The sequence below is a fragment of the Gasterosteus aculeatus genome, chromosome 5, assembly GCF_964276395.1.
Source record: "Gasterosteus aculeatus chromosome 5, fGasAcu3.hap1.1, whole genome shotgun sequence".
Taxonomy (NCBI): domain Eukaryota; kingdom Metazoa; phylum Chordata; class Actinopteri; order Perciformes; family Gasterosteidae; genus Gasterosteus; species Gasterosteus aculeatus.
The window spans coordinates 13,595,487-13,614,372 of record NC_135692.1 but is presented as its reverse complement, the minus strand read 5'-3'; the positions used below and the strand labels follow the sequence as shown (position 1 = coordinate 13,614,372).

Sequence of the window (18,886 nt, the reverse complement as noted above, 5' to 3'; positions counted from 1 at the left end):
AAAGAGGTGAGGTTGAGCTGGTCCTATAATACATCAAATAAAGAAATACATAAATTGAGCACCATCGACGACCAAACTCGCTCACGATGATACCACTAAACTTTTTTCAAAATCACACGATCTTCAGTCTTGACAAAAATATGCACCAGAAATTCAGAGCTTACCTGGTACAAGCTGACGTACTGCTTCCTAAGCCACTGCAACCTTTGGTCGGGAAACCTCTTTAATTTTCTGGATGCATTCACCAACTCCGACAGGCCTTTATGGAGCATCTGCGCCGTGTGGTTGGGGGCCACAAAGTGCAGGAGTCTGGCGGCAGCAGTAAGGAGACAAATCGAAACGTTTAAGGGTTTCACGGATGTGCTAGAAGTATTAACACGCAAATATTCAGAGATTGTATCTTAAAGCAGGCCGCACCAACCTGTTGTCTGTGGTACCGAGGCCATAGAGGAGGCTGAGGCCATTTTCCTCCACCGTCATCTGACTCAACTTGTTTTGCAAACACACGGCATGAACGTCTACTCCGCGGTGACCCAGGAACACTGCCTGCATATGCAAACGAACATTAGTGTCACGAGTGCAACAGAAAACTCGCTCACCTCGTCCTACAAGACAAATCAGCAGCTTGAGACTAAACGTTTTACGGAGCGCCATTGCAACGTCTGTGCAAGATTAAGGCTCAATGTGAAGATACACACACACACACACTCTTTTCAACACACCTTCACCACTCCCAGGTCCAAAAGGCCCTCTGCTAGTCCTGCCACCACGGCCTGTCCTAATCCCAGTGGTTGCTCTGTGGGGGAAGCCCCTCCGCTCTGAGGCTTACCTGCCGTAAAACACACCACATTTACGATATGTTTGAAATGTAATAAAAGCGTAGGAAATTGAGCAGCCGGTGCAATATTTATATCCAGTTTAAAATTTGACTGGCTACAAAACACATTAGTTCCTACTTACTTTGGATAAACATTATAATAAAACAATGCTTTAAACATAACAATGACACAGGAAATATATTAAATCATGGACGCCTCCGCTGTTAAAGAGCAATGAGGAGAGAGGAAATGGGGTTTGTTTCCCTGAGACATACACACGCGTTAAAGCAGCTGATTTAAAGTTCTTCTTAAGACATCCGCCTAAACAAAATCCCCCCCCTCGTCGTAAATAATCCTTTAAGAACAATGGTTAACTGTCCCACTGCAGGACACTGAATACATTGAAGACCCTAAATGTAAACAACCCCCGACCCCTAAACCACTAAACTTTCACCAGCACTTTCATTTCTTTTACCCCATGTCAGCGTTGCGTTGTCCGGTTGGAGGCGCAGCAGGCAGCGCGCCGTGAGGTGGCTGTCCTGGTCGTAGTGGATGACTGTAGCTCCCTGCAGCAGGAACTGGTGGACGTCTGGTTGCAGCGACAGGACGTACCTGGGAAAGAAAACGGAAGAAAAGTACCGCGGCGCCGCCTGTTGAGCTTTTCCACGTGCGTTTGAGTGCGATCGCGTCCTCCTTACCAGGGGATGAGCTCAGTGCCGTGGCCGAAAGCTCTGGGAGTCTCTTCGGTCCCGCGAAACTCCACGTCTTTCGACGGCGGCTCGGGCGCCAGGTCGCCCTCCGAGTCCGACAGGTCTCCCACCATGAACCTGGAGGTGGTCGAAGTCGGGTCACAAGAGCGGACATTCAGTGTGAGATCAGATCATTTAAGTTTCAGTTACGGGCAATTTCTACATTTATTTCAACCAAAAAAATAAATAAAATGCAAAGTAAGACACGACCTGCATCACGAGAGACAAACAAGGACTCTGTACTGTAGTGAGTCAGTTGAACAAGCAGAAGCATCATGCGTTTGTCTTTGCGCATTCCTTCACTACCAAACAAGCGTCTACTCAAACTCAGACCATGTTGATGTCAGGTGGTGATAATGACACTCCCGACCCTCCTCTAACCACTTACAAAACACGCTGGGACTCGGACGGTGTCCTAAATGAATGGGAACTAGTATTCGAAAAAGGAGACACAAGAGGAGGAGAGGAAGGGTGAAGTTCTCGAGTGAAAGATAAAACAGTAATAATAATTATCCACATCCCACACCGGTCCAGAAAAATGAAGAGTACACCGCGAGCCAAGAGGAAATAAGAGCTGCTATCATGAGCTCCAAACTTGAAATAATAACTCACGGGTCAGAGAAAACTGTCAAAAAAAAAGACAGAACAGTCTCCAGGTGCCTTTAATACAAACACCACAGGCCGAGTTCAGAATGAAATGAGTTTTCTAACGACATTGTCTGTTCGTGTCCGAACTCCAGCTGGTGTCGTTAGCCGCCTGCCACCAGCGCGCTGAAAGGTGCCAGAGCTCCGTTCCTTCCCGTCCTGACGGGACACCAACCCGCTATCTTCCCGTCTCTGAGACAAAGAAGCGCGTGTGACGAAGACAGCGTCTGAACAGCAATATGTTTAATGTGCGTTTGTTCATTTGTGAGATAAAACTCGTGACTGTGCTGCAGAAGAACGACGGGGACGAGGTTATTTAATGAATCTGATGATAATTAGCATACAGCCACTACAACATTCACATTTAAATTGATTGATAATGAAAAATAAGCGGTCGTCTTATTCATTTTAAGAAATTATTTGTCCTGTGGTTTGTGAAAAGGAGAATATGGAAAAACACTTTTGCGAGAAAAGGTCACATTTTGAAACAATAGATCCCTTCTAAGCTATTCTGTGTGCCACGCTGAGCTACGGGCTGCTAATTTGTCGGGGAACAAGGGCTACTGACTGATTGCGGCAGCGGTCCCTGAAGGAGTTATTGGCGGACGCAGGACACGTAGAAGAGGGATCGGTCGAGGCCTCGTCGGGATCTTCTGCCTCCAGGCTGCGATTGCAAGATCTGAGGAGCAACGAGAGGAAAGGCACAGGCGAATCAAGTTAAGTGGTGACCAGAAGTGTGCGTAAATTAGAGGGCAGTGGTTACGTTTTAAAAGCCGGTCGCGTACCTGATGATCTGGAGGATGTTGCTGACAGTAGCTTCCTTCTCTGGTACGTGTAGTCCATCTGGACCCGACCGCGACATGAAGTTGTGCTGGCCGCTGTAGTCAGACACAAACTGCAGAGAGGACGACACGCAAAAGGGGATTCGTACCACTTGAGGCGATCGCGTTATTGCGCGTACGTACAGTGTTTACCGCACCTCTATTGAGTCCTCGGTGTTGTACAGAGGAGGTTTGAGGCTGATGATGCTCGCGGTCCCATCCAACGCGTCACTCAGCTCCTTCAGAAAAACCCCACAGAATGGCACCACCTTGGGGGCAGAAAAGCAGTCCGGTACTGCACCGTTTCCTCGCTGTGATGTGAGCTATTTTCGTGACAAATGAAACCAAACCTGAATTGACAGCAGCCCACCTTGAATCCGGGGATGTTGAGAGCTCTTGTCACGACCTTCTTGTACTCGGAAGAGGATTCGTGCTGAGCCATGGCGTCCTTCAGGCTCCTCATGGTCTCGATGTCCGACGGGTCCATGAACTGCCACATCTTCAGCACTTTACGGGACCTGGGGGACAAAATGCGTTTCGGTGTTTCAGGTTGAGCAGGGTGAAAGAATGATCCTCTGAGTTGTGTCCGTGTCTCCCAACCTGAGTCCGGCCAGGAACTCCATGACGCCGTTGTAGTTTCCCATATTCCAGCAGCATTTCGCAACGTGGACCAAATAGGAGAACACTTCCCTCTTCTCCTCCATGGAGCCCGCCGTTAGGATAAGCCACGTCACCCACGAACTCACCTGGGAAATTTAAATACACAAAAGAAACATGAGCAACATCTAGTGATAGTATTTATGTCTGTGCTGCCCACAGATTTTTTCATGTTGTTTTTATTCTTTCATTTTCTTGTTCCCCAAAAATACGCATACGTATGTGTACATCAATGTTGCCGGTGTCGGCCTGTTGTTACAAGCAGGTACAGAAACTCTTGCGTGTGCGTCTTAATTGTGCTCATATCCTTTCTTTTAAAGTCTGTGATGGCAAGTTACTGAAGTGATAATGCATGCGCAAGACTATGCCAGCTGGCCACACACTGACACGCGCGCACACACACACACGCACACACACGGTTGAGATCAGTAATGTATCAAGCTGACTGCTCTCCAGCGTGCGCGAAAATACATGATGGAAGAAGCAGATATGTATCAGGGTCAGCTTCCTTTCACATTTTTTGAGAATGACACACACACACACACACACACACACTCTCTCTCACCAAGAATACAGGAAAAGATCCAATCTAGCGGCTTTTTGCTCTTAAGGTCTTTCTGTTGAAGCTTTACACACACGTTTAAAAACCATATTATTTGATTTCCTCTAAACTGGTCCCGCTCGCTCAAATTAAGAAGCTTGAAGTCAAAGTTGCACCAGTTTTCCTACAAATCATACAACACGTATTCATGCAGTTCAGCAGAACTAAAACTTGGTCGAGTCGGGACAATGAAAACAGCACAACAAACCCCAGCACAGGGTCTATTTGCTGAGCCTTTTGCTGGATATCGGACATATCATCTACTTCCATTTGTCCACATTTCTGATGGTCAGTTACAGAAAAGCCCCCACCGGAGCTGGCGAGGAGGAGTTCCACAGAGCAAAAGTGTTTGAACGATAATGAAATAGGATACGAAGAGATATGTAGAGTGGAAAAGGAGATCGGAAAAACACTAAACTACGCTAAAACCAACTTATTTGGTGCAAAAAAAAGATTCAGCCTCCGTGACACAATTGTTATGATCAGCAACTTGACCCGATTTTAAACTGACACACATCGAACCGGCGCTACGTGCAAACTGATCCCTCCTTTGACTGTCCGTCAGCCGGCCGGTCTCCATGTGTTGGCGTGTTATTAGTTTAGCTATGAGGGTCGGTTTCTCCTTGATACATGAATTACATAACCAAGGTTGACAGGGAACTATGACAAAGTCAATAACACAAACAAATACTGGTCTAAGCTAAACACTCTGAAACAAACACAAAGGGGGCCCAAACTTCTCACTCGGCGTTGCCTCCAAATATTCACCATTTTAACCGCATAATCTCTCACTCCCATACATGGCTCGAACGAGAACAGGATGGAAACCATTAAATACCTTTGGGAAAATTTGGATTAAAATGTACAAAACGTTTTCTCTCACGTGTGAGGAAAGGAATCAGACCGCGAATCAAAAAAATGTGGATTTACTGTGAAAACAGGCCAGCAAGTTGTGGAAAATATCTATTTATTCATTTGCCTATTTGAAAAAAAAGCTTGGTTCCTGTAAACTTGGTCTGCAAAAGGTGCCAATGATGATTTGTTGGAGTCGTTCATAAATAGAATACAACACGAGTTTGACACAACACCACATGTAAACTGTGTTGCCGAGTCACAGCCGAAAAGAATAACACCAACAATATCTCATCATCTTCGGAGAGACCCGCGATTATCAGCAGCTTCATCGGGAGAACCCCTGCTGTCATCCGACTCTCGTTCCACTGCGCCCATATAAGGCCTCAGTGCACATTTGACTTTTGCCGTGTCTCTCTCTTCTCGCCGACTTCAAATGAAAACCAGCTGATGTGAGCGAGGTGACATCATCATTTCCAATCAATCCCTCCCCTCCCTTGCTTGCTTTCTCTGTCGCAGCAGCACAACCGTTGTGATTGCGCGTGTTCTCAATGTCGCTCACCGTGAAAGAAACAAGGTCTCTGCAAAGCCAAATTACACCACCGCGAGCACACACACACACACACACACACACACAAAACACACTTTTGTGCACGCGGCGTGTGCATCAGTCAAAGGCATTCCGAAGGTGCAGCATTAAAATATTTCACATAGTTTGCATGTTGGCATCACAGATTTGCAATTGATTTGAACTGGACTCCAGTTCCAGACCCCCCTCACCTCGTTGAAGCGCGCCACCAGGTCCTCCACAGCGTTGCTTCGCTGAGCACTCTGGGTAGGTATGGCGGGCACGGACAGCGAGGCCTTGAGATGGTGGTGCCGTTTGGTCCGACTCTCAGGACTGCCCACGTCTCGGGTGAGGAAACACAGATAGTCCAGGGGAAACACCTGCGGGGAAGGAACAAGACGACTGAATTGTTATTACTCGCTCTGTTGGGATTGAGCACGGATACGACAAAACGGTTGTGGGGTGTGTTCTTGTGTGCGCGCCCTCCGCCCACCCGTTGGTAAAGCTCCTGCTCTTGCCCCGTGAGGATGCAGGCGATCTCCTCGGGGAACTGAACGAGGTGACGCACCTCCGCCAGCTCCTTGCTGACCCCACTGGCGCTGGGCTGAAGAGAACCCCCGCTGGTCATGCTGCTGGCCAGCTGCCGCTCTGCATGGACGGGTAAAGAGGAGCAAACAGAAGGACAGACACATTAGGACTTTTGCATTACTTCGTCCATCTTGTTGGCGTGCCGTATTAAAAACTGGCAGACGCTTCAGCTTGCATGGCCTCCACTGGTATCAAGGTCGCGTGAAGCGGCCGCCGTTTCTTAAACAGGAATCGAAAGACGAAATTGAAAAAGATTAACCTGAATGTCCCAAGTCTTCCGTTCCATCCATCCCGGCATTCCACATACACCTTCTCCGCCATCCCAGAGAAGTCTGCAACCCCCCCCACCCAACCTTCCAGAAGCAAACAGCATTGGTCACCTGCCAGCTTCCTGTGTTTGGATTTCAGTCGGGTCCATTAGTCTGTCTGTTTACACACGCGAGCGCGCGCAAACCTGTTCTCATGTCCGCTAACAAGAGGACTAATGGACGGCTTCTGAACCGGCGCTGGAGCTGCCAGGTGGACATACTGTACATTGTTGGGATGAAAGCCACATAAACTAAACAGGACTTTTCCGCTGCAGGAGCTTTTTCAGGAGCAGTCAGAGGGACGAGCAGGATATTGAAAAGGGCATTTTTGGTCACCAGGAGATTGCTGCTTCCCCTCCTCTGAGGTGAGGATTCTGACCGGTCGAACCCAACGGCATTGATTCCGACAGAAGTGCTCAGCTGCTATCAGTAAAACAACAGGGATGGAAAAGGAAGGCGTTGCAGCATATTTTGTCAGCACGTTCTCTGCACATGGCCCACCACACACATCCTGAATGGTGCGCTGAAAGCGCACACGAGGACACACACTAAAAGGTTGTCCTTGGCGCCACTTGAGATGTGCAACAGGTAGCCGTGGCAACAGCAATGGCTGCTCCGCGGGAGCATATTGCTTATTTACACACTTTGATTTGTGTATACTGACTCACAGCGGAAGAGCAGATTTGATTGTTTATCCTACGCAGCAGGTGAGAGCGATCTCTTACAGTCGGAGACAGCGTAATCCTCAAAGTCTTCTAAATGTCCGACGCGGAGACGGACCTCGGGTTATGAACGATGGTTCACGCATCCCCCCCAACCTGAGACACATCTCTTATTGCCATATTTGCATTACATTAGACTGGGAAATAAAGTGTTTCAGAGAGCCTGGTGTCATGACACTGCAGAATATAGGGACTGCTAAGTCGCACACTCCAGGAAATCGTGCTGTGGTACAGATAATGGAGAAGAAACGGAGCTCTGATTCGCAACATTTGTCATCTCTGGCCCAGAGCTGTCCAAAATCCACACTTCCACAAAGTGGGATAAACGAATGAGACCCACCAGTAGTTGACCGGGGTCTCTGTGAGGTTTGTGCATGGTTCTACACATCTGTAATGCATGCAGAAATCACACTTAAGATGAGACAAATGCAACTACACAGCTGCATTCAAAACACCTTCCTATTCAATTAAATGAGAAGGCGTGAAAGGGCAAACTTTTGACTGGTACTGTAGGTGTGTTATAAAAAGGTGAAAAAGAAAATCTTTCAGCAGTGATTTGAGGTTTGTTCACTCAGTAAATTAAGTTATGACACCGACCAAAGGAGCAGAACCTTGAACGGAGACCGTCATCGTTCCCACAACCACGTTTAGAGCTGATGACAACTTCCCCACTGCAGAATGAATGCAACTCAAACGGGTGCATTAAAAACAGCTCCAGTCAAAGGACTCTGAGCGAATCAGCCAGGAACATATAAATCATAAAGAAACAGTTCTATTGAAAAACAACCATCTTATTCTATTTTCCATTTTTGCGTGGAATATTAAAACCATCCTCCGCTTTATGATTACTTTATTATTATTAATGAAATGACACAAAAAATGGTTGTACTCGTAAATAAAAATCGACAACTAGGAGCACAGAGACTAACACGCACAACCACAAATATGTGCGCGCGCACACACACACACACACACACACACACACACACACACACACAGCAGAACACATTGATCTGATAAGAACACGCAGTTCTGACACGGATTATATACGTACACTGTGTGCACACAGGAACCACGTGCACACATTAATACAGCACGCGGCTTTTTCTGACCTTACTTCATTAGTGGATAAGAAGTTCAGACTCATTGAGCAAAAGGCTCCTTGTTATGAGTCCTAAAGGTCAAATTAAAGCATTGTTCAAGTCAGATAACTCAGTCAGGTGAAGGTAAATGACCTCGCGGTGACCTGACGACACGTGGGCCCTTCTGGTGGTTTGGTTTTCTACTGTCAGGCGTGTTACTGTATCCTCAGACACCAGATAGGTCTAAAGCTACGTGTGGCCTTAGTTGTTGGGGGTCTACTCGGTGCGAAGCCGACCAGTGGCGCCGACATTCCTGGCCGTCATTCTGACAGGTTATCAACCGCTACATCATCCATCACACATCTATGTCACGTGGTGAAAGTTCCAAATTGGTTCGCAAAGTCACTGCCAAATGTAGTTCACTTATTAAGACGCAAACAATCCCCTTGAATTTGAAGAAATCAAGCAATTCAGGAGGAAAATATAAAAGGAAACCACACAAACCGCAAAAGGGCGTGTTGATAAATCGAAGCAATGCAAGATTAATACACATGCTACTAAAAAAAATAGACTTGCAGCAGGTGGGTTTCCAATCATCAGTATTTGGCACATTTTGAGTTTGCTTGAGAGGAAGCAATGCAAATATTGCCAAGTAGGCTCATTGATAAAAGCAAAATCTGACAAAGAGCAAATAATGAGCACATATTCATGCAAACGATGCATTTGACTTCAGTGGAGCAATAAAAAGATAAAACAGTCTCATCTCAGAAACATTTTGAATCATTTTCATTGTTTCAGGTTTCTGCCAATAAGCAGCTTTATATGTCCAATTTTGAGAATCAAGAAATCAAGCAAGAAAACTAAAGACATCATATACAAACTTTACATCTGCAGCAAAGATGAAACCAAAATCACTGAATGTGTAATAAATACTGAAACAAGATGCTCATAATCAGACCCCGGATTAGCATGTAAACAAATGCTTCGAGTGCTCTTGTTAAATGAATTAAGCCCCCCTTTGATTTGGGGCTGAGTGCCGAACACGCAGCAGTTCCAATCACCACATCCACAAATACCCCACATTACAAAGACCCGCGTGGAACAAACGGACGCGGTTCCGTAGCGCCGGGTCTCGCGTCTCCTCTACTCACCGGTCAGCTTGCACTCGGCTCTGTGAGAGGGCTTCATGGGAGCCGGATACAGCTGGCCGCTCCGCTGCCACACTGACAGCTCAGTGCAGAGGACACCCAAGTGCACTTGTCCACATTCGAGACGTCTCTCTCGCTCTCGCTCTCTCTCTCTCTCTCTCTCTCCTGCAGCTGCTCTCCCTCTCCCTCAACCTCACCCTCTCTCTCACTTGCGATCTCTCCGACTCCCGCTGTATCTTTGTCTATTTCTCTCTGTGCACTCGCGTGGTTTCCCTCCTCCCTCAGCAGCAAACAGAGACCTCGCTCTCTCCGGACCACGTTCACTTTCTCCCCCCCTCTCTCTCTCTCTCTCTCTCTCTCTTTCTCCCCCGCCCACTCTTTACTGACACCATACATAGCTCACAGCCACGTTCTAGAAGTTACACCAGCCCCCCCCCCCCCCCCCCCACACCAGCAGGACCACACACAAACTCATATGCACATACAATACAAGCAATAACAATGTGTCCAAAAAACCATTTCCCCCTCCGAATCATAAAATGGGAAATGATATAAATCACAGTAAAGTGCAGGTTGTCACCGCGGCGTTAACATCCGAGTGAAAATGATGAATCACTTAGTTATAATCAATAGATTTCAATCAGAGCTTCTGTGGCTCATCACAGAATGAGGGACGTCGCCGCCCCGAGACACGACGTCATCACAAAACGCCCGCTACGCTTCTGTGAGGATAAATCGTTATCAACTTTGATTTTACCTGATGAAGAAGACATCATTGTGCAATATTTACTGGAAAGTTTTAATAACCCACAAGCATCACAGGGGATTTTTTTTTTTTTTAGCAATAATGGTTAAACTTGCCCTCCCTCATCCTCCTCTTCCCCCTGGCAGAAAACACTACGTACATTGTCAACTGAGAGGAAGAGGAAAAAAAGAAAGAAACACCAATATCGAGGTGGATGGCGGCTGATTACTGAGCAGCCCACTTCCGTTTTAACAGTGCAGCAAATTGTGCTGTAGAGGAAACAAGGTCAAGAAAAGCCCTTTAACCACCAACTGCTCAAATGAACTAAATCACAGTGGAGCTTCACTTTTACCAACAGATGATACAGACGTTCAATACGGACATTAGATTTCTACTATTTGTATGGCATGAATGTATAAGCTTAGTTAATAACAGCTGTGTTTCACCAAGGGTTAATTGTTTTGTTTGGTGGTTTTCTCAGTGTGTATTAGAATGATCCTAAACTGACATTCACCAATGACGGCACTTCCTCTCAGAAGCTTTGGACATTTTTTCCTTAAGTACTGCTTTAAAATGACCGACAAGAACGACAAATCATTCGCTGTTCATTTCAGATCCAGTTGAACTCCAGATTTGGTGGGCGAGGTACTCAAGTCTGTGATTGTTGAAACAAATATTTCCTCCAACAATAAAAATCAAAACGATGATGAGTGATCCGTGAATCACAAGCAGGAAACAATCAAACAACTTTTTGTCGAGTATTTGTCTTTGTAAGTTTACTCTGACGACAAACGGCTGTCGCACTGACCCAGATATGTGCGTACTCATCTCCACAACGTTCCGGTTGACCTGCCACTAAAACCAAATTATTGCAATGCCACAGAAAGATGCACGTCTTCCACGTGCATCAGAGGAACCAGGGGGATGAGGCCCCTGCAGAAGGTCTAGAAAAACATTTCAAACAAGGTTTGCCAGGCGATTAACCTGGAAATCCTTGAGAGTTGAAGTTAAGTTTGTTAAGTTAAACTTCAGTTTTGCTGCCGCTTTTCTGAATCAATATCAAATACCTTATGAGTACAGGATTGGATAGAAATCATAATATATAACCACAAGACAAAGCAACAACCTCCATATCGCTTAGTTGTTGTTATTGTGTCATAAATATGAACCTTACATTCTTGATTTGTTCCCTTGTTAGACAGGTGCATTTTCAAGAGGACGAAGGCAAAAAGAAATAAGGAGAGGAAATGTATGAAGAGAGAACAAAACAACTCTTTCTATGGAGATGACATGAAGGGGACGCTCACCATAGAGGACAATGGAAAATAAATGCAATGCCCAGATGGGGTGGACCACAGTGGTCACCGTGTTTCTAAAAGCTCAATTCAATGTCTATTTCAAAAAGTCAGTCTTGTGTCACAAGTTCCTGCCTACATTTAGTATTAAAAAAAAGGTACCACAGGCTGGTAAAGACTGAAAAGACTGACCCGAAAAAGGCATAACAGATGTATTTATTCAAAATGCACAATAGACATCCTGGTGCCAAAGTGGTACACTAAAAAAAAAAAAAAACAGGCATAAGCTTTTTCTATTACAATTGTAAAGTGTTACGAAAGCGTACCATATTTACCATTTGCACATGTTCATTTTAAACGTCGAAACACTGAAAAGAGGACCAGTACTGTGTCAAGTGTTCAGAGGGCTATAACTTAGTATAACCTTCAGGAAATTGACATCTCTTGGAAGACATAATAAGCCTCATCCTAGTATTCAGTTTTTTTGCAGAAAAGAAAACGATTTTCTAGAGCAACACTTTCTTTGATTATTTTCATAATTAAGCGCATAGCATTGCGCTGAGGAAATGAATCAAAACGTATATGTTTCTGTTAAGAGGGTCATTATCTTCTCCGGAGGCAGATATAGAATAGAATAAATGTTGAATGATTTAAATGTCACAGCGACACAGATAGTTTCCATGCAGGTGAACGGTGAACCAGAGCTTTTCTTTCCTTGTGTCTGCGAGTCTCCTCCGAGGTAAAATGTTCATGAGCAATATCTGGGTAGCTCTGGAGTTACAGAGAAAGACATAGTTAGACGGGGAGTCTTTCATGCTGTGTGTGTGTGTCTGTGTGTGTGCGCGCCTATTAAATCCTATTCCTGCCAAGACTTCTGAGCTGCTATGTGTGCACGCGTCTGGCTTGATTCTGTTTCCTGCAACCCACATTAGAACATAACACAGTGTCATGTTGAAGGTATGTGCTGTATGAGCGCATGTGTAGGTGTGCATACCAGTGAGTGTGTGTTTTTTCTCCACCCAAAACCTGACCAACGAAATTAAAAAAAAAAGTTTGTTATCAACATGATGATTACTAAAGCAAGTCGAAAACAAACAATTTCGTGCGTGAGTCAGTGCGTGCATGCATGAGTGCGTGCGTGCGACTCCTTGATCTTGCGAGAGACGGCCTGTCCCTTGGACCGAAGCCAGTGGAAATGAATGTGGGGATCGGCTTGCATTCATGTCATCCGCACACATCACTGCGGAGAAGGCGGATAAACAGCTGAGCAACCCACTAACTACCCGGCTGGTTGGGAAGAGGAAGTCACGTCGACGGTAAGAGAGAGAGAGACAAACGAAGGAGAGACGCGAGGTGCATGATGGGAATTTGCGTTCATTACTTTGGTGTTTTTTCCTCAAAGTATTTCAGGAAGTGTAATTTAAAGTAGGTAAATAGTGTGGCGGTGCACTTTTTGCGTGTGTGCATCAGTGTCGTGTGGACCCTGTAATGTAAAAAAGGCCTTTCCTCCTTCTCCCTTTCTTCTTTCCCCACGTCCACATTGTGAGCATGGAGAACGGAGTGGAGAAGGCGAAAGAGCGACAGGGAGAACATTTCAATACACACTTTGGTGCAACACTCACCTTTCAGCACGGCGTGGCCGCTCGGGCTCTGGGGCAACAGGTACGGCAGAGCGGAGCGGGAGCCGAGAGCGGCGGTGGCCTCCAGCAGGGCTCCGGTCAGCACCGAACACACCGACGTCCTCTGACGACAGGCCCGATAAAACCTAGAGACGCACGGCAGGCGGAGGCGAGAGGGAGACGACGCGGTGAAGTCGGCGCCGACAATTTGGTGAGCGTTAAACTGAGAAAAAAAAACTAAAATCTGCCACGGACCTCGGCGGGTGAGAGGGGCGGCGGCGCCGGGGGGGGAGGCAGGGGTTCGGGTCGGGTCCGAGAAGGAGCCGTTTGGCGGGGTGATTCAGGTTGAGCTCCTCTCCCTCCTGCACGTAGCTGTTGACCTGTTGAGGGAGTCGTCGGCAGATGTGTCATTTAGTGAGTAAAAATAGAAGACTTATAAAAATCAGACTTATAAGACACCTTTCAGACTATTGCGTAACCAACGCCATCAGCTCCTCTGCTGTGCTCACTACAGGAAGCAATTTCCTCGCGGAGGAACAGACACAAAAGCATGTTCATGGAGGCACATGAGAGATGGGAAGGATCGGGATAGAAAGCAGAGTGACACGGACTAATGTGCACGCAGGGATAAATAGAGACCTCAGAGAAAAGCCTCCTCCCTCCTTCACTTTGCGCTCTTCCCTCTTCACAGGACACGGAAGAAAAACATCCATCATCCAAAACCACCGACTCGCACTTTGTCCTTGACGGACCTGCAGAAGAGCTCTTCTGGCACCATTTTCAGAGAAAAACCATTACGGCAACTTTAAGTGGGCACTTATGCCTCCAGCAGGGGTGGACGTTGCAAAACCGGACAAAATCGATACTGGTGACAAAGTGGGCGGTGGGGGGGCAATAAAAGGTTTAAAGAGAAAATAGAAAAATAGAAAATGGGTTGGGTTAGGTTGTCAATAAGAAGATGTGTGCCTCGACTCATCCACCGGGTTCACACTGTACATTCTCATAATTAAATGAATCTGCATTTACTGCTCACAACATGTCCTGTGCGCGCGCACACGCACACACACACACACACACACACACACAGTAAGTGGCCTGTTGTCTCAGTGGGACGGGTTTCCTGTGCATGGGGTGTAGAACTTGCGGTTGTCAGATCAGGGCCCTCCCGAGGGAAAGGAGACATACCAGCGTGCGCGTTTGCGAGAGAGCAGGAGGGAGAAGGGGAGAAAGGGTGAGACACGGAGCACACACACGCACACACTTCTTCCTGGGTATGTTAGCCGTACTGCATTGAGGGGGAAAAGGGTGATGAAATCAGATCAAAAACATTTACACAAACAGCGCCTCTGATGTCGTATCTTTTTTTCTTTCTCCAGTTCACTGACTCACATTTGTGGCAAAAGGCCCATTTATTTCTTTCAATCAGCCTCTAGAGACTGTGCATGTCCACTGAACAGACACAAAGTCTGCTACATTAATTATAAGGGGTTTTTTCTCCACATGTGACACAGAGTTAAAAGCCTGCATTCAGGTTCTCAGTTAACAAAACGGCACTTTTCCCCATAACAAATATAACAAATAAAACCCAAAAGGATTATTTCACATTGCTTGAATATTTCAGTGCTGAGTGTCAAAGCTGTAAACGTTGTACTCATGTTTCCAAACCAATACTCCGCCTGAGCCAAGAAATACAACACGTCTCATTCGTGTCCTACGTAGCCTCCATCTCGCTCCAAGCTGTCCGGGTTACGACTTCAGTTTTGGCGGTTCGACATTTTAATGGCAACTATAAAAAAAGGACAAATGTCTAAACCAAGTTTCAATGTTACCATCACAGATCCTTCTTTTGAAAACATAATTACACAGAATCATTGTAATAATTCCCCAGAATACATTTCCCATGGAAATGCTTGATACCAGAGTTACAGTTAATAACCTCCCAGCGTACCAGCGATGTTCAGCAATGCAAAAATGTGCATCAGATGTGGTGTGTTCCTATGACGATGGAGGCCGATATCCACCAAACGGAACCCACGGTCCTCCTTGCAGACTGACCAAGCTCAATGACGGGGGGTCACGCTGCCATTTGTCAGAGCCGAGGAGGAGTAGAACGTCTACCGGGACCCGTCGTCATCACTCAAGTTATTTGATCCCACTTTAAAAAAAACACGCAGCAACAATTAGACCAACGGACCGGAAATATTAACATTTCATCTCCTCTGACTCGGAATGCTAATTCTTCTTTAGCCCGCTGATGAAGAGTAAAAGATGTGACCGGCGAAGCAGGGAAAGCGCTTTGCGCAGGTGGTGCTGCTTTTTAAGGACACAAAGCAGCTGCTCACCTCCTCACTCAGGTGCAGAAACAAAAAAAATCGCATCTTCTAACCTCCGCGCAAACAAACACGGACACGCGGACCGACTTCCAGAATGCAGTAGCATGTGTGCGAACGCACAAAAAATAAAATGGGCGTCAGAGGTATTTAAAGGTTGAAAAGAGCGAGAGACTGTTTATGAATAACAAGTTTCTCTTCTCAGCTTTCACAGATGTCCCAAGACAAGCGAATCCATAAATAACAAGCACTTGTTGAAATGAAAGGCACGAGGGATAAAAGGTGTGGAGGAGTGAGAGGGGGGGAGGTTCCAACAATAATAAATCCATAAATTAATGGTATTTGTTGGGTTTCACTCACGGTTTTTCCCAATCACCAGGTTTAATGTAGATTTGCAGGGACAAAAGACACAGAGGACTCTTTTGTATGACGAAGCCACGGTGTCATCGGGCACAGAGACAGTAACTGCATCGCAGCTCCATTACACAGGATTAAGCTCGGCCAATACCAACATCCTCATTGTGTTGTTCTTCTTACACTAGTACTCATCTTAACATTCAGCCTGTGAGCCATTTCTATATGAGGAAGGTGGCACAACTCTGTTTCTCATGTTCCAATATGTCTTAAGCTCAGTGAAGGTAACTTCTAAGTGCCACAGGCAGCTGAACTGATGGAGCTCGACTTGCAACACGCCAGGGTTACTCCCAGAATACTGCGTCTCTTTAATAAATGATGTACTGTACTGTGGACGGTCCTGGTCTGTAACGATGACAATGACTGTGTTACAAGTGGTGCATAGAACTTGTAAAGAAGAGCACATGTTATTAGCCGTATTGCTAATCAAGTAACGTGTATATAAAAAAAAAAAAAATTTAAACCAATTTTATTTTGCAAAATATGTTCTTTCTAAACACAACTTTAGACAGATTTCTTTATACCTTCTATGAAAACGAATATTAAAATAGCGCTATTTTGAGACTTTCTGCTACTTAAAAAGCTCAAACCACTGTGTTTCTCAGCGATGGGGACAAAACCTGTCCTATCGGAAATAAAAATGGTATTTATAGACATGCTACGCCAATATACAAGCTTTGACTTTCATATTACTGCCAAACAGCCCATGCAACTACTACCACAAAGTCCCATTAGCGCCCCGTGAGGTAATTTCTTTGCCCAGCAACAGCACTTCTGGGAAAGGCTTAGCAGGGGGGCACCGCGCAGATCCGCTGAACTTTGATCTGGAATGCACAGACGAACACGCGCGCACGCTCGCTCAAATCCGGACGCGCAGAGGCACTCGGACTCGGGCCGTCATGTGCATCGCACCGGCCCTGAACGGGCGTGCGGTGAGCTGCAAAGGCCGACGCCATCGCCCTGAAATCCAACCGCCCCCGGACCGCTGTCCTTTGATGTCGCCGGCCCGCTGCGTGCACTCAAATGCTCAGGGGCTGACATCGCCTCTCACCGCCACGCGCACGCTCCGCTTCGACCGCCTGGATGTTGTCCAGTGCTCTAAAAGGCAAAGACCCCCCCCAACGCGATGCAGCCCAGCGAGTGCCGGGTCAGTGCGGCCCGATTCCTTATCTATGGACACGCGTGCAAACAACAAACATACACAAAGACGCAAACCGTGATCTGGTATCAATAGCAAGCATCATTCTCAAGAACTCATATTGGATAAGAAAAAAAAAAAAAAATCGATGGGTTAGTACCCAGCCAACCCCGCCTCATTCTCCCACGTGGCTGACTTTCAAGGAATGGAAATATGTCATTTGGACAGAATTCTTCTTTTAGAAGCATCTCGCAGGGTCGAGGTGAGCAGAGGTCAGCGGGAGGGGTCAGAGTTAAAAGAGCTCTGTTATTCTGGTCCGTGGCCTCGGAGCTGAATCACTGGGAGAGATGTCAGCCTCATCCCTTCCTCCACCGCGCAAGTTGCCAACTGTGTATTTTTGGTTATTTGTGGTCTTCAAAAGTACATTCAATAAAACTTGGGTGGATTTTCTTTGAAAGTGTTTTGGCGCGCTGAAATGCATCTCGTTCCCATGAAACTAAAATCACCTTAAGACTGCTGCAGTATGTAAAAGAGGATTTAACAAGCCGGATGTGAAATATTTTCCACATTTTTCTCGTCCCATAAAATCTTACTCACTTTCTTAATATTAAAGTTTAGCAAGAAAAGATTTATGGTCATATGTCTGAGAGCGAGGCCACTTGGAGGTAAGGTATGTTCTTTCAAAGTAAATGCAATTTCCTAAATTCCCTCGTATCCAACGGCAAATTAAATTAATAGGTCCAACACGGCAACATTTTAGAATGGTTTGCAAAAAATCCCACAATAAGTGCCTTTTGCAAAGGTTGTTGTTTTGTTTAGGGGATAATTGTGAATATCTTTTTGAGAAACTGGAAAAAAGTGTGTAAAACAAAAAGCTGGTTTAATTAATACAGGGTTTTAAGGTAAAACAGGGGACAAGAAAGAACTTAAAACCAGTAGAAGGAAGAATATACTCAACTCAATAATGCAATTTCAATGCTGCAATGGGACAAAACTATTTATCTACCACAGCTAAAAATTATTTCGGCAGAGCAATATGTACTCAATAAAACTCAGCAGCATCTCTCCGCTGCTTCGTTCTCCAAGTGCTGTAAATCCACTGGAAAGATCTTCCAAGAAAGACACAAACTGCTAAAATCCTCTGTGTACTGCGCCTTTAGTGCACTGAAAACGGAGCAGACGAACCCGCCAAGAGAGGAAAACGCAGACAACGAGCGCCCTGCCAACGCGTCAAGAGGGCGTAAAGGAAGCGCACCTCGTCTGTTTGGGACCCCGGTGAGCAGCCGGGTCTCTCCGGCAGCCCTGTAGCCATAAACCAAGCACACTCCAAACATCCCGCCTCTCACTGTGCGTGTGTGTGTGTGTGTGTGTGTGTGTGTGTCTTCGGTGAGTCTCAGTCCTGGTTTGCGTAACTGAGAAAACAGACAACCCTTCTGTCCTGTCCCGGCCCGCTCTGACCTTTTTCTGCCGTCTCTGTCTCCACAAGGTAATGTTTGCCTCGCCGCAGAACGAGCCTGGACTGTCTCACCGCGCTAATCTGTGCGTGCGAGCTCATACGCAACAAAGCTCCGGCTACAAATTATAAATCGGACAAATGGGGAGTAATGAACATAAACTCCATCGACAAACGTCCTGCAGGACCTCATGCTCAATGCGTCGTCCTGGTCCCGAGGCTTTAAAACGGGAGAAATTAAAAAAGGAGGGTTTGCGTTGCATCAGCATGCACTTTGAGTGCAGAATTAACAGCTTAATCCCCTCAGATGATGAACGCAGAATGACTGGACAA

The 18,886-nt window shown here is 46.2% G+C and overlaps 1 protein-coding gene and 1 long non-coding RNA gene across 10 annotated transcripts in view; one reads left to right on the top strand and one right to left on the bottom strand.

Moving 5' to 3' along the window:
• The window catches only part of plce1 (phospholipase C, epsilon 1), a 56,013-nt gene that overhangs the window by 16,694 nt on the left and 20,433 nt on the right, over positions 1-18,886 (bottom strand). For 5 of the 9 annotated variants that reach the window (XM_078103519.1, XM_040176319.2, XM_078103522.1 and 2 more), the window contains 15 exons: positions 13,474-13,598; positions 13,222-13,364; positions 6,205-6,359; positions 5,924-6,091; positions 3,634-3,779; positions 3,404-3,551; positions 3,192-3,302; positions 2,998-3,107; positions 2,781-2,891; positions 1,956-1,997; positions 1,517-1,645; positions 1,294-1,430; positions 723-829; positions 422-546; positions 165-309 (listed from right to left, as the gene is read on the bottom strand). In XM_078103519.1, coding sequence (XP_077959645.1) covers positions 165-309; positions 422-546; positions 723-829; positions 1,294-1,430; positions 1,517-1,645; positions 1,956-1,997; positions 2,781-2,891; positions 2,998-3,107; positions 3,192-3,302; positions 3,404-3,551; positions 3,634-3,779; positions 5,924-6,091; positions 6,205-6,359; positions 13,222-13,364; positions 13,474-13,598 — 1,902 coding nt within the window. Of the gene's footprint in view, positions 1-164; positions 310-421; positions 547-722; positions 830-1,293; positions 1,431-1,516; positions 1,646-1,955; positions 1,998-2,780; positions 2,892-2,997; positions 3,108-3,191; positions 3,303-3,403; positions 3,552-3,633; positions 3,780-5,923; positions 6,092-6,204; positions 6,360-9,562; positions 9,824-13,221; positions 13,365-13,473; positions 13,599-18,886 lie in introns of those variants that run through there. The other 4 variants (XM_078103520.1, XM_078103524.1, XM_078103521.1 and 1 more) reach the window with 2 other exon arrangements.
• On the top strand, positions 12,843-15,888 carry LOC144408018 (uncharacterized). Its single transcript, XR_013467764.1, has 3 exons — positions 12,843-12,915; positions 13,229-13,429; positions 13,910-15,888. It is a non-coding gene; the product is annotated as an uncharacterized LOC144408018 (long non-coding RNA).